Here is a 14512-nt window from a genome sequence, read left to right as displayed (position 1 = left end):
ATGCACCTGCACAAAGAATAAACCCACAGACCAATCTCCTGGGGTAGGGTAGCCATGGAGCTACAGAAATGCCGCAGGGTGGGAAGTGGAGCTGGGGTGGGGAGGGGGGGCTGTCAGTAGAACAAATGTGTGCATTCGAAGTTTCAACCACTGGACTTACTGAATTTCATTCCTCTTAACAGATCATTCAAAACTGACTTCAGTTATTGATAACAATATCAGGTTTCATTGCAAAGCTGGTGCTTATAGGAGGGCACTTCAAAAATCTCATGGAAAATGGAATTAAAATATCCATTGATTTCAATGCCAAAAATGGCAATCCAGTCATAGTTTTTATGTAATATACATTTCCACAAACTTTTTGAATTCCTTATATATTTAAAGGGAAAAAATTTATTCATATAGCAAGTTATTGCCAGCTGTACTCTGAGATTGAACCAAGTTTTTACGTTAGCTAAAGGTAATGAAGTTGAATTTCGCACAGCATATCTGAGCTTATACTTCTGATCTATGCCTCATGCGATACTTCTACATCATGCTACATCAGCCCATAATATGGATCTGCCCTCGAGAAAGCAGGTGATTGTCATGAGCTGGAGAGGCACTGGCCCTACTCCCGTTCTTTCTGGTCTAGCAACTCATTTGTAGTCAGGTGCACAACTCTGCATCACATATGTGCATATTTTTCATATTCAAGTGCTACCTGTACTGGGTACAAACGCTCATCAAGACATGGAGATAGGAAGAAAGCAAGTGTATTTTGCCTCCAAGAGAACAAGAAGGGGCAAGGGAAAAACCAGTTTGTGCCCCAGAGGCAGATGTAATGCAAAGATGCTGCTAAGACCAGTTTTGCCTGGCTAGGCATCCGAGGTACCCACTGAGACAAAGCACCAGGAGAAGAAGGAAGGGAGGGGAGAAAATAGTGAAACTTTAGGTAACATCGCCAAAAGGACTTGAGTCTTTCCAAAACTTACAGCTGGAGTTTGAGGACATGAAGGAGATGAAGAGGTATTTTTTTGTTGTTGTTGTTCGTTTCTGAAGACATGCGAGGCAGATTCCCAACCTCTTCCTCTTGTGATTAAATGACAGACAGCGAAAAGCTTCCATCTGCGCTGTGCTATGCGGAAGCACTGAGAGGAGGGGCTGGCCACTGCCCTTCCATCAGGCGAGGCGATGCAGGCCAGAGGAGCCCACAGGGTCCCCTGAGTTCATCCTGACAGGCGGTGCCAGGGGCCAATGGTCTCCTCATCCTTGCCTCCCAGTCTCCTCCTCTTGGGAGTTCTGGCCACAGGTTACAGGGTCCGTGGACCTGTTTGTGGGGTGGCTACTCTTTGGGCATCCTTGGCCCTGCTGGGACATGGCCCAAGTGCCGAGAGGCTGGCTGGTGAGTAGATCCCTACCTCACTCCAAATTCTCATGGCAGCAAGCCTGACATTGCTTTGAAGATTTCAGCTCTGTCTTTAAAAAATATGTGCACATTTTACACTTTTTAAAACATATCTGGGTTCCTTGGTTTTCATGTGAAAACATCCCCTTGCCTACTTCCTGCACAAAAACGAACTCTCTAGGAAGGCCAGTCAGGTCCACCCTGCCGTTTCACAGCCCCACTCCAACCTCCATACACCTAGCCCTCTGAGTGGGGACTGAGGACAAGTGGATTTCCCTTAGCTCCGCACACCGCTCCCTCCTCTCCTCTTACTGCCCCCTCTCTGTGTACCCCATGGAACTTCCCTGACAGGGACAGGTGGGGGTCACCTCCTCTACTTCATCTGGAGAGCTATTCACTGGAGAAGCATAGGCCAGTAGATTACCATTCAGCACGCTTATGTGCCTGGCCAAGCATATGCATCACTGCTGGCATGAAGCCGCCTGATTCCCACGGCTCTAGTACTGGAGTCCTGCCAAGGCAGGTGTCAATGGTGCTGCTCTGGGCTGAACAGGGAGGTGAGGGAAAGCCCTGAGGCTTATGGAGACAGGACGGCCGGTGCCGCCCTTAGTGAAGTCTGATTTCCTTTCTTCTAAAATATACAGTGAGCAGCACAGTCTTTGACAAACTAAACCTGGTGTCTGGATGCTTATTGAAACTGTACAAAATTGGGACAGTTTTGCAAAGAGGAAGTCACAGACTGCCCCCAAGAGCTTCCCTCTGGCTCCTAGCTTGCTCTCAAGGAATGTTAGAGTGTGGAGGAGACACAGAGCTCCTCTGGTTCACCCTTCTGACTTCCGGGACTGGAAGGAGGCCTGGGCAGTGAGTGCCACCATGCTCCCGGCACTCTGTGCCTCCCCTAAGGGGCCCAGGTTGTAGGGGGCTGCAGGTTGCAGGCCCTCACACAGAGCGGGTCAACAGCACACGCCAGATGGCCCCTCCAGAAACACAAAAACAGCCCAATGATTGACAGCCTCAGATGGAAACTCACGTGAGAAAAACATGCACGCCTCTCAAATATGTGTTGCTACGGCTCCGAGACCCACGTGGATACCCTCCGGGTTCACCTTCTTGCTTCTGCCTCCATCCTCACTGTGATGGTGGTCATGAATGGCCACCAACAGTTAGAGCTCCACCTGTCATTTCTTCTGAGATGGAGGCTGGGGATGGTCCCCTCCACCCCGAGTCTGACTACACCTGGGTGGGCTTCACACCCCCACAGCTCTCCTTGCTTTCAGCCTCCTGCTGCTTTTGCCATACAAGATTGCTTCCCTAAATGCTCATCAGCTCCTGACCCCATCAACAAAAGAATTAGGCTGATCCATCAACCCTCTCTAGCTGAGAAGGAATAATAAAAATAACATTAAGAAAAAAAAAATCACAATCACATTTTATTGAGTTTTAAGTGCCAGGCAGGCATCATCTTATTTTGTTCTCACAGCTGTTCTATGATAAGTAGTAATATTTGGTCCATTTTAAAAAGATGAGGTAAACAAAGGCTCAGAGACTTTCTGTAATTTACTCACAATCGGACAGCTTCTAAGAGTAGAGTTATGATCGGCAGCCGAGTCACCTGACTTGAGCCTGGTGCACCTTGCTGGGATCGTGAGGACACATATGGAAAACACATCTAAGAAGAGAGTGGAACGGTGACACAAGACCAGCTTGAGCTCTGTTGAGATGGACAGCCCGGCAGCTTCTCTACATGGTGGAGCTGGCCCCAGCACTGTAAGATACATTGGCTTCTTTCTGGATCTGTCTGCATGGCCCAGACTTGCCTGCTGATGTCTCTCAGGGAGCACTACCCATGTGATTATTTCTCAATAACTCAAGTCTCCCATGCCACCTGCTCCACAAACATGAGGCTGAGCCCCCATCAGGCTCTTCATGTCTGCACCACTCTCAAGCTCATGTGCTCAGTCCTCCAGGAGGCAGAACCATGCTGGCTCTCTGCCGTCTTTGGGGGTTACCCAGTGGAAGGTGTTAGCTTCCTGAGCAGTCTCAGTGAAGTTGGAGCAATCCCATGCACCACTATGGGATCATCTTGACCGTCAGTCTCCATCTGTTTAAGGGGAGAACTTTCACACTAGCAAGTGGCAGGGATCTTATTGATTTTGCTTTCCAAACCCTTGAAGCTAAGAAGAGGGGCATGCACTGCGACTTGCAGTGGGATGCTCTCAGATGTTTGAGCCTGGACTTCTAAGAGAGTAGTGATTATCAGACAGACCCATGGCTGCACAGTGCTTTGGAGGTTACAAAAGTTCATCACCAGTACCGGCTCCACTGACCTGCATTTCCATGCTGGCCCAAGGCCTCCAAACAAAACGTTGTGCAGTATGCAGTGGTCAGCACAGAGAAAACCGACAGAGTGGCCAGCATGGCCAGACTCTATCACAGTCCAGGGATGCCAGTGGGGGAAGTGGAGATGCTGTTATCCATATATATCAACCAAGAAAAGATACAGAAGCATCGCACTGTTCTTTGTGTGTCTCGGAATAGTTCAAGCTTTTTCATACCTCCTTCTCTTAACCTCAAGAAACAATCTGTTTTCTTCTGCTAGGTGCAGAATTAACCTTGAAGAATCTCTTTACAGTAACAGGGTGGCATTTGAAATTTTGCTTGGGACACCTGAATCATGACAAAAGTTTCATGGATTTTCTTGACTGTTTGCATCACAAAAAAGTTCCAAAGGGCATGTGTAGGTGGCGGTGCACCCCATAGCACCCGCATCCTCAGGGTCAAGGCAGGCAGGCTGCTGGGTGGCTTACTGCTGGAAGTACCTGCATTTTGATTTTTGTAAAAGTGTATTAGATCATTTATTTGCTGAAAGCTTTTCTTGGTGGTAGCACAGGGAGTGAGTTTTTATTCCAAAATTAACACTAAGCCTCAAAACAAATTTTTCCCCCTACTGCAAGCTAAAAATACAACTCAGCAGTTGACTCATGTCCCCACTGCTGTTTGAGTAACTCGGATCGGGCGTGAATCCTCCCTTAGGGTGATGTCACTGTTCCCAGGACAATGAGGGCAGGGCAGGAGTAGACAGGCCCCACAGTCGGCCCCTTGCTGGTTGCCAGCAAGGTTCTCTCTAAGGGGACTTCCCATCAGACAGGTTCTTAGCTTTGTGGCAGACAGGCTGCAAGCATTGCACTCTAACTACAAAAGAATGAGCTGTGTGTAGCCAAATGCTCTTTTTGTCCTGGTCTGTGGCAGGTGATGATGGCACAGTGGCAGCTCCTGGCCACCAGAGGGAGCCCGGCAGAAACCACCAGGATTCCATCCATGCTAAATGTCCCCTATTTCTTTTATTCAGGGCAGCTTCTTGTATTATTTGAGCAGATATTTGATAGTGAAAATATCACATTTCATATAACTGTTATGAACTTGGATTCACTACATTTGACTAGTTTTCAGTGTAAGCCTTGGGCTATAATTTCAGTCCCCTCTTTGTCGTGGTTTGAAGGAAATCTGGACTTAGCACAAGTGTGTCTGGCCCACTTTGGCTGTGCACATGCTCCAGGTCAAAGGCCCAACCCACATGCACTCATGGATGCTGAAGGATCCTTTGGGGTCCACAGTCCTAACCAGAGTGACTGTGTCACTCTGTGACACGGACTGTGTCAGTCACACCATGCACGCCAGCCTGGAAAGAGAAAGGTGGGCACGCAAAGAGCAGAGCACGTCATTGTTCCCAGGCAGGCTCCCCGGCTGGCGCACACTTTAGGGAATGCTTGTTGAGATGCTTGAAATGAAAGGTGCTTTCATGAATGCTTTTCTAGTATGGTTCGCAAGCAAGAAGGTTTGCAAGGCACACCAAGAACTGAGCCCTCGGCAGGGCTGCTTTTCTGCTGCAGCTCGGAAGGAAGGTGGTCAGCAGCTTACGCTCAGGGTCCAGCACATGGAGCTAAGCAAGCTAATGGGCAGGTTTTGGCTGACACGACCGAGTGAGGGAGGAAGACAGATAATAAGGAACTTACCCTCACTCCCATGAACCTGTCCCTGAGAACGATCCACGAGAGCAAGAACACAAAAGCTTTGTTGCAGCAGAACAACACGGAGACATCCGTAGTGTTTATTTTCTTTATTGCATGTAAGTACAGGTAGTTTGTGAGTGTCCAAAGAACACCAAAGGGTGCTGCCTTGGTAAAAAACACCTTCAAAGTCAAGCCATTGTCTCCAAAAAATCGACAGCATTCCCTAAAACAAGGAAAGAGAGGCAGTGTTATTATATTCTTGGGTTGACACAGACCACTTTTTCCCTTATCTCCATTTTTTAAAGCAAATAAGGAAGGGGCAAGGTCTTTTTCGTTATTATTTTTAATAAATGCTTTTCTATTAAAGCTCTTCAACCTATTGTTTAGTCCCTTGAAGAAAATGTTGTACAGCGATCTGATGTCATCGACGAATCCTTCTGTCTAAGTTTTGAATGAATGGCTCTACATGGAAGGCAATGTGGGGATTATCTGAGCTGAAGGCCCAGTTCCATGGGGATCGGCTGAGGGATTCTGTCACCTACTGAATAAGAGAAGAAAGGCACCAGATCTCTTTTCTTTTTTGTAGGGGGGTAGGGTACAGGAGGATGGGTACCTGAAGAAACCCGATTTAACATATTATTTTTCAACAAGTGCCCCAAACTGGAATTATCTTTGTGACTAGGCTGGGGCAGTCAGTTACTCCTTGAGCACATCAGATATGTTTTGACTATGAATGATACAAATAGTGTTAACTCTCTAAAGGTTTTATCCGGGAGGCCATTTTTGGAGTACGTGATTCATGGTTCTACTTCTTGAAGAGACCACCCAGCCCAGGAAGCATAAGCGCATACAGGAGTTCAGAGTCAAAAGAGCGAGATGAGCAAATGCCTGCAGAAGAGTTTTTCAATGCCATTTTGGATACCAAACATTGAAAAACTGTTCAAGAAAACCACAGCTAATGTTTTACATGCAGAAGGGAGCAGGGGAGGCTGTGGGGGTCACGAGCATGGAGAGAACCCACGGACAGGGGCGTGGTCTACAGGGAGCTGCCTGCTTCCTTGACTGTCAGGGAGTGAAGATCATTGCTCCGTGAGCCTGGTGAGCCAGGTAAGGAGACAGATGAGTGAGGACGTATTGCTCCTTTGGGGGCCCAACCAGTCCAGGCTCACAGACGTGGTACAGTGTGGCCACAGTGGGGGATGGCGAACCAGCCAGGAAGGAAGTCCCCTTGTCTGTGATTTAGAAATAACCTCAGGCCTAACTGAACAAAAGGAAAGACACATAGAATACGTCAAACACACTCAAGTGGAGGAATAACTCAAGCCTGAGTCGATGTTAAGACACAGCAATAAAGGAGAACAATTAAAAACAAGAGTCAAGAGGAATTGGTAAGATTTTTAATTTTACTGTTTGGTCTTTCCATCAAACTGCCCTTGTTGATTATTCAACTATGGGACATCCATTGGAGAAGACTCACTAGGGAAAGGTGTGACAGCCTGGGAGACCGGCAGGGGAAAAACATACTTACCATTTTGTAGACTGTGGTAGAGTCTGAACACCTCTCAGTGCACTCAGAGTCCTAGCTGCTTCTAAACAAACCAGCACCAAGTAAAAGATCTGAATCACTAAATCCATCAGGAGACCCACTCAATGGAATTGATTCCATTTTGGCTTTATATAGACACAATCCTCATCTAACTGATATGTTTCTATTTTTGTTTGCTATGTAATTTTCTTTTCTTTTTTTTTTTTTATTTGACAGAGTTATAGACAGTGAGAGAGAGACAGAGGGAAAGGTCTTCCTTCTGTTGGTTCACTCCCCTAATGGCTGCTATGGCTGGCGCTGCGCTGATCCGAATCCAGGAGCCGCGTACTTCCTCCCGGTCTCCCATGTGGGTGCAGGGATCCAAGCACTTGGGTCATCCTCCACTGCCTTCCTGGGCCACAGCAGAGAGCTGGACTGGAAGAGGAGCAACTGGGGCTAGTACCCAGTGCCCTAACTGGGACTAGAACCCGGGGTGCTGGTGCCACAGGTGGAGGATTAGCCAAGTGAGTCACGGTGCCGGCCTGCTATGTAATTTTCATACAGTATTTCAGCTATGGACTTTTCTCAAGCTCCAGGTTGCAGATCAGTGATCATGAAAGGATGGTGACCATGAGGGCTGGCTTCCCTCATGATTGGGATTATAGTGGCTATAAAGTGATGTATAAAGGAATGCCCCTTGAGTATGGCCAGTGGGAAATACAAGTGTACTTCTGCCATTAATGCAACTGGTGTCTGTGGGGAGCAACCCGGACTAGACTAAGTTACTGGAATTAAGACTTATTCTATGCATCTGCTCTCCCACAATATGGCGCTGGGAGAGGAGAAAACAGCTTCTACGCAGCTGCCTCTTGCCAACTTGAGTGATGACCTCCAGGAGCTGATCCTGCTCCTGATTGGAGGAGAGCAGCGTACTCGGCGTGTGGGCAGCTGAGTTGGGATTGGCGGAAGAGGACTATAAGGGAGGAGAGAGACAGCATGCACCAGGAACATGTAAGGGGAACATCTATCTGAAGGAACACCTGTGCAGCCCCCGAGAGAGCTGGCCAGCGGTGTGCCGCTCCCCTGCGGAAGTGGGGAAAGTGGCTAGGGGGAACCGCCCTTCCACGGAGGTGGAAGGGACAGTAGCCAACCCGGGAAGAACCAGCAGCAAACCCGGGGAGGGCCGAGCAGACAAAAGAACAGCGCAGGGTCCTGTGTCGTTCCTCCACGAAGACGGGGAGCGACAGTGTCTCCCATATGGAGAGGTTTCCTTTCTAAAGGGACAACTATCCAAGTGGGATGTCCAGGTTCCAACTGATTCACTATTATAAAAGATGATTCATTTGGGGCCACCAGAAGCCAAGGGGCCAGCTTCCTTCTTCTCTGAGAATCTACATTTGAGTCCTCCAAAGTCTGACAGTTGTAGAGATGGTGGAGAAACAGGGTGGGGCACAGACATGGCTCCATTTTGACAGCCCACATTGTTGGAAATGGGGAAAGGTGTGAGGTTCCCATCCTGGAGATGGAAAATGCAAAACTTTGGGCCTGATAGAGCTGTGTGAGTCCTTTGAGGACTCATGGTCAGGGCTTACATTTCGGGTTGGTGGATCTTGGTTCTAATAAGACCAAGATGATTGGTTCTTACAGACTGTGCAGTAATCAGTGTCAGCTGGCTCCCTCATGCATGTCTTTGAGCACACGGGGCCTCAAGAGAGATGATGCACACAATTCCACTTCTGCCAAAGCTCTCTTCTTGGTCAGATGCAGATTCTCAGAGAAGTAATCTGTCCAGCTGGTTTCCAGTGGCCTCTGCCACAACATGCATCATTTTTTTTTTTAAAAAATTATTTATTTATTTGAAAGAGTTCGAGAGTTCGAGAGAGAGTGAGCACTTCTATCCACTGGTTCACTATCCAGATGGCTGCAATGGCCAGGGCTGGGACAGGCCAAAGTCAGAAGCCAGGAGCCAGGAGATTTTTCTGGGTCTCCCACAAGGATGCAGGGGTCCAAACACTTGGACCATCTTCCATGGCTTTTCTCAGGCCATTAACAAGGAGCTGTATTGGAAATGGAGCAGCCAGGACACAAATTGGCATCCATATGAGATGCTGGCATTGAAGGAAGTGGCATTACCAGCTATGCCACAACACTGGCTCCAACATGCATCATTTTTATAACCATGAATCAGGGAACATGGAAATCTCACGTGGTCTCCTCTTAAGAAGAGAACTGACTTCCACTAACTAATGCCCTTCATTGTTTCCACTCACTGATGCCCTTGGATACAGGTTAAAGGCTCTAGGCCAGCGAGTTACTCTAGCACAACCATGTCCCTTGGTCCCTTCCAGTGGAGTCAGATGCTGACCAAGATTTAGAAGTGTTTGCTTCCAATCCTGCTTGTGCCACCTGTTCTTGGTTATTTCAGTTACATAATGCAACTAAATATTTCATAAACAAATGAAATATGAGTGAGAAAAGACAGATTTTTTTCTTTGAAATCTAAGTTGAAAGTTTCAAGGAAGACTCAGTGAATACAATGTACTGAAACAGTGCTAGTATTATAAATGAAATATAAAAGATATATTGCCATAATTACTATAAAGATACACAGTGGAAATGAAAAAATGTAGAAATCTGTACAAGTTCTGCACTCATATTATTTGACAAATACTTATGTTCTTGATACTCTTTAAAGAATCCCAAACTTGGATAGATCATCTTAGTGAGATTGTCTTTTAATTCAAATCAACAAACACTTGCTTAGAACTTTTTATATTCACAATTCCAGACAAGGCACTATGGCTGATCTAGAAAAAGTAAACATTTTAAACTCAGTAAAATTTTTGTCAATATAAAACTTTCTCAAATTATTTCTTTTGTAATTTCTTCTACTTCATTTTGTCTGTTCTATCTCTGAAGTTTCTTTTAGTTTGATATTGGATCTCTGATTTGAGCATCTATTTTTTTCTTTCCTTTTTTTCCATCATTTTTCTCTGTTATTTTATGGGAGACTATTCTAACTTTGTATTCCACTATTAATTTTAAAAAATTGGTTACTTTATATTTAATTTCCAATAGCAATCCCTACTCTTGAAAAGATTATGATATGCTTGGGGAGGTTAGACTTTATCTCATAATAGGAAGCAACACAAACTTAAATATAATTACCTATTGGATGTGTGGAATATAATACACTATGGAATTCCTGCTTAGTGGAGAGTTGGTTTTATTAGATAGGATCTCATTAAAGATGTGGGGTTTGAGCTGAACCTTGAAGGACAGGTGGGATTTATACAGGTGGTGGTGGGGAGAGAAAATATCCTTGGAGAGGTAAGAGAACAAATTATATCTACAAGAACACATGGTTATAAAAAGAGGGATAATCTTGGGAAGTAAGCATAGGATAACTGAATTTTAAAAATTAATGGAAGAATTGAAATATAAATTCAAAAATAATCTCCCATAGGATGAGAGTGAGAGAATGGGGGAGGGGAAGGAGGAAGGGAGAGAGAGACAGAGAGAGAAACAAGGAAAGAAAAGATAAAATTAAATTAGAAGATCAAATCAGAAAGTGCATTATCAAGCTAAAAGAAATTTGAGAAAGTGGAAACAGGAAAAATGAAGTGGACAAAGTCACAAAAGAAATAATTCAAGAAGGTTTCTTAAAATTGATGGACCGAGTCTTCATAATGTAAGAGCCCAGCAAATACCAAGCAAAAAGAAGAAGAAGAAACCACAACAAGGCACATCCTTGTGAGTAAAGGGATAAAAATTAAGATCTGAAAGCTCTCAAGGAAAATAAAACAAAACACATCAAGGGATAGGACATCATTCTCATGCAAGACAGCTCAACAATAAAGATGCAAGCTAGACGATCAGGGCTCAATGCCTTATCATTTTCGAAGGATTTTTTTTTTTTTTTCCAGACAGAATTCTATAACCAACCAAGCATCAGTCAAATGTGATGGAGGATTATGGTACTGCCAGTTATGCAGTACTTGACCATCATCTCCCAGGCCACTGGAGGACAGACTGCATTAGAACAAGGGTGCAAACCAAGGAGGAGGGAGCCACGGCAAAGGAGGAGGCGGGGCTCCTGCCCAGGCCAGAGCAGGACAATCTGCAGCGGACCAGAGCCTGCGGAAGACTCTGGCAGGGGCGTCTCCAGGGAAGCCCTATGATTAGGCAGAATCAGGGGAAATATTGATAGCTTTTGAGATATTGGAACAATTAGGAAACAGATATAGTAATCATTAAATGGAAATCAAGGTGAATGAGACAAAAGAGGCAAATACTGTTGGCAAGAGAAATGACAGACTGTTCACAAAAGGAGGCAGAGTCGGTGAACAGTTTTTGCATGCATATAATATTGAAGCTGTTCTGAACCAAATATTGGGATAAAATTATGTTGGATGGCACAGATGTAGGGGAATGGGGGTGGAGAGGGGCAGAACTGAGATAAGAATTTCACGTAGCTAAATGGGGAAGATGCCAAGGAAAAGAATCAACAAGAGTTGAGTGGGGCTGGAAGTAGGCAGATGTGGAACGGGGGTTGCTGTTTTCAAGATAATTCTTTTACTACTATTATGCTTTTTTCAAAGGATGTACATGCATTAGATTGTTAAGAATAAAAAATTAATTAAAAACACAGCAGAAAGAGGTCAAGTTGCTATGGTAGAAACTCAAATGTAGGTGTTTTGATGCCTCTCTGAGGACTGCAGTTTGAAAATCACACACAGAGAGAAGCCCTACAGTTTATGCTGCAGCCCAGAGAGATGAAACAACCAGCTCGAGTTCAAAGCCCCATGAGCAGTAGAGCCAGACTTGCAGCCCATGTTGTCCTCAGTGAAGTCTCCCACCAATCCCAATCCCTTCTCTCTTCTGAATCCTTTTGTATTGCCATGTCAGCGTGTCTGGGCCTCTCCAACCTTAAATACCCTCAAACGAGAGCAAGCATTGTCTCATCCAGCCCCCTTTCCTCTTTTCATCTCCTCCACAGTCACGTTGTCAGAATTGCCATCTGCACTCCTGTTCTCCAGAAGCTCACTGCGCTCACTCTCCAGCTGCTCCAACCCAGTGCTCACCCCTCCACCCACCCAGCCCCCCAAGTCAAGTGCTAATGGCCTTCATGTTGCTAATTCCAGTAGGTATCCTTTGGGTTTCATTCTACTCTTGGCAGCCTCTGACATTGCTGACTGTTCCTCTTTGAAACACCCATTGATTTCCAACTCAGCACACTGTCCTAGGTTTCCTCTGACCCCTCCACACTCTTCCAGGCTTCCGCCACAAGGCTTCTTCCGTATTATCCCAGGCTCTCTTACAGTTCCTGTGCTTCGCACTCTACAGTCACTGAGCGATCTCATCTGCCACCATGGCTTCAAAGACACCTCCTTTACCTGTTACCATCTTTGTCTTGGGCATTCCCAGACACCTCAAATTCACCCTTCCCAAATGAACTCAGTATCTTTCATTTCAATTCTCCATCCTTGCATGGTACCATAAGTTATGTTTCTACGCAGCCTACAAACTTGAGAATCATTCTCAGCTTTCTCATCTTCACAGGTAATTCCTCACCTCAGGCTGTAAGTGATTTCTCCTACATTTCTTACCTGCACCACCCTGACCCGTGCTTCCACTGGACGTCTCACTTGGATCACTGCCATTGGAGTCTAACCAAGCTTTTCACTGTTGACCCTGCTCCAGGCCAGTCCCTTCTCCATGCTTCGCTCTGAAGGATCCTCCTCCTTTTTTTGTTTCCCCTTAGGATAATAACCAGGCTCTTCTTTGATTGGTTTATTTCCATCCACTGAGTTTCAATGCTGCCACAATTCTCTGTCCTCTTTATCATAACAAAAGGATGCTTATTACAATTTCATTTCATTGTAATGGAAGCTTATTTCACTGCCTGATTTCTTCACTAGGACATAAGCTCTGTGTTGTATTTTTGCTTCCTCTTATATCCTCAGGGCCTAGCATATACTGTGTGTGTATAACATGTTTACAGAATGAATACACCTATTTCTTTATGGACCAGTGGTATTCAAACAATGATGCATAACTCATCCATGTTAAAAAAAAAAGCACCCAGGGAGCTTCAAAAAATATGATTGACTATTCTAACCCTCAACATACTCAATCACACTGTCAAGGGAGGGGCTTGGGATTTTATATCAGGGGTAGGGAATGTCCAGCCATTGGGCCATTTAAGGCCTAGAGAATTACCTGGTCTGGCCCTGCCAAGGCAACTGCAGATGAGACTCAGGATTCAATTCATCTGTAGCAGGATGATTTTTAAGTTGACAATTTTGATGTTATAAATATCCAAATGGCCCTTGGAAGGCAAAAGTTTCCCCACTCCTGTTATGAAGAATCATGCAGTTTATATAGAGGATACGTTCTTGGAAACATTTTATCATTTAAAATTTAAAAGTCTGGACTATTTTCCCACAGTAGCATTTGTTTCTGTTTGCCAGCTAATGTTAACACTATAACTAGGCATTTATAGTCCACTTGATCTCCAAAAATTGATATTATGGTACTTAACTTGTTTTTTTAAAGATTTATTTATTTATTTGAAAGGCAGAGGTACATAGAGAGAGGAGGAGATGCAGAGAGAGGAGAGGCGGGGGTGGGGGGCTTCCATCTGCTGGTTCCCTCCCCAACTGGCTGCAATGGCCAGAGCTATGCTGATCTGAAGCCAGGAGCTACTTATGGGTCTCCCACATGGGTGCACTTCTACTGCCTTCCCAGGCCATAGCAGAGAGCTGGATCAGAAGTGGAGCATCCAGGACATGAACTAGCACGCATGTGGGATGCCGACACTGCATGTGGTGGCTTTACCCCTTATGCCGCAGTGCCGGCCCTGGTGCTTAACTTTTAATATCTCTGAGGAGTTACATTATTTGAAACTTTATGCATAAATAAAACATTAGTCACACATATTTTGTTAATGCAAATTTTCACTAAAATGCAAGTGTACTATATTTAAACACATTTGCAGATGATTTTCAGGTGCAGCCAAGTTTACACCCAATGGCCTGTACTCTCTCTTTCCCAGTAATATTTCTCTATCTTTAAAAAGTTATTTAAAATTTAAAATATGGTAAAATACACATAATATAAACTTTACCGTATTAGTCACTTCTATGTTTAGAGTTTAAAATAATATATTTATTTATTAAATATTACATTACTATTTATTATTTTAAATAATAAATTACTCAACTAAATTTATTATTATATTATTTTAATTAAATTTATTATTATATTTTATTTATTTATTATTTTATATTATTATTTATTAAATATATTCATATTTCTCTGCAATCTCTAGAACTTTTTCTTCTTTGCAAAATTAAAACTCTGCCATCATTAAACAATCATTCCTATTCCTGCCCTTCCCCCAAGGCCCTGGAAATTATGATTCTATTTCCTGTCTCTATTAATTTGACTGCTGTAATTACCTCACATAAGTGAAATCATAGGACTGGTTTTCTTGTGATTGGTTTACTTCGGTTGCTTATTATCATCATACTGTTTTCCATAGTAGATGCACCATATTATATTACTACAACAACATAAAAAGGTCCT

The 14512-nt window shown here is 44.5% G+C and overlaps 1 protein-coding gene across 5 annotated transcripts in view; it reads right to left on the bottom strand.

Moving 5' to 3' along the window:
- Nucleotides 1-14512, bottom strand: part of SLC35F3 (solute carrier family 35 member F3) — a 425020-nt gene that overhangs the window by 7630 nt on the left and 402878 nt on the right. For all 5 annotated transcript variants that reach the window (XM_051820732.2, XM_070055540.1, XM_070055542.1 and 2 more), the window contains one exon: nucleotides 5401-5620. In XM_051820732.2, the coding sequence (XP_051676692.1) occupies nucleotides 5401-5620 (220 nt within the window). The remainder of the gene's footprint in view (nucleotides 1-5400; nucleotides 5621-14512) is intronic.

Source organism: Oryctolagus cuniculus, chromosome 13 (genome assembly GCF_964237555.1).
Source record: "Oryctolagus cuniculus chromosome 13, mOryCun1.1, whole genome shotgun sequence".
Taxonomy (NCBI): domain Eukaryota; kingdom Metazoa; phylum Chordata; class Mammalia; order Lagomorpha; family Leporidae; genus Oryctolagus; species Oryctolagus cuniculus.
The sequence above is the reverse complement of the archived record's forward strand: the minus strand, read 5'-3'. Positions and strand labels throughout refer to the sequence as shown.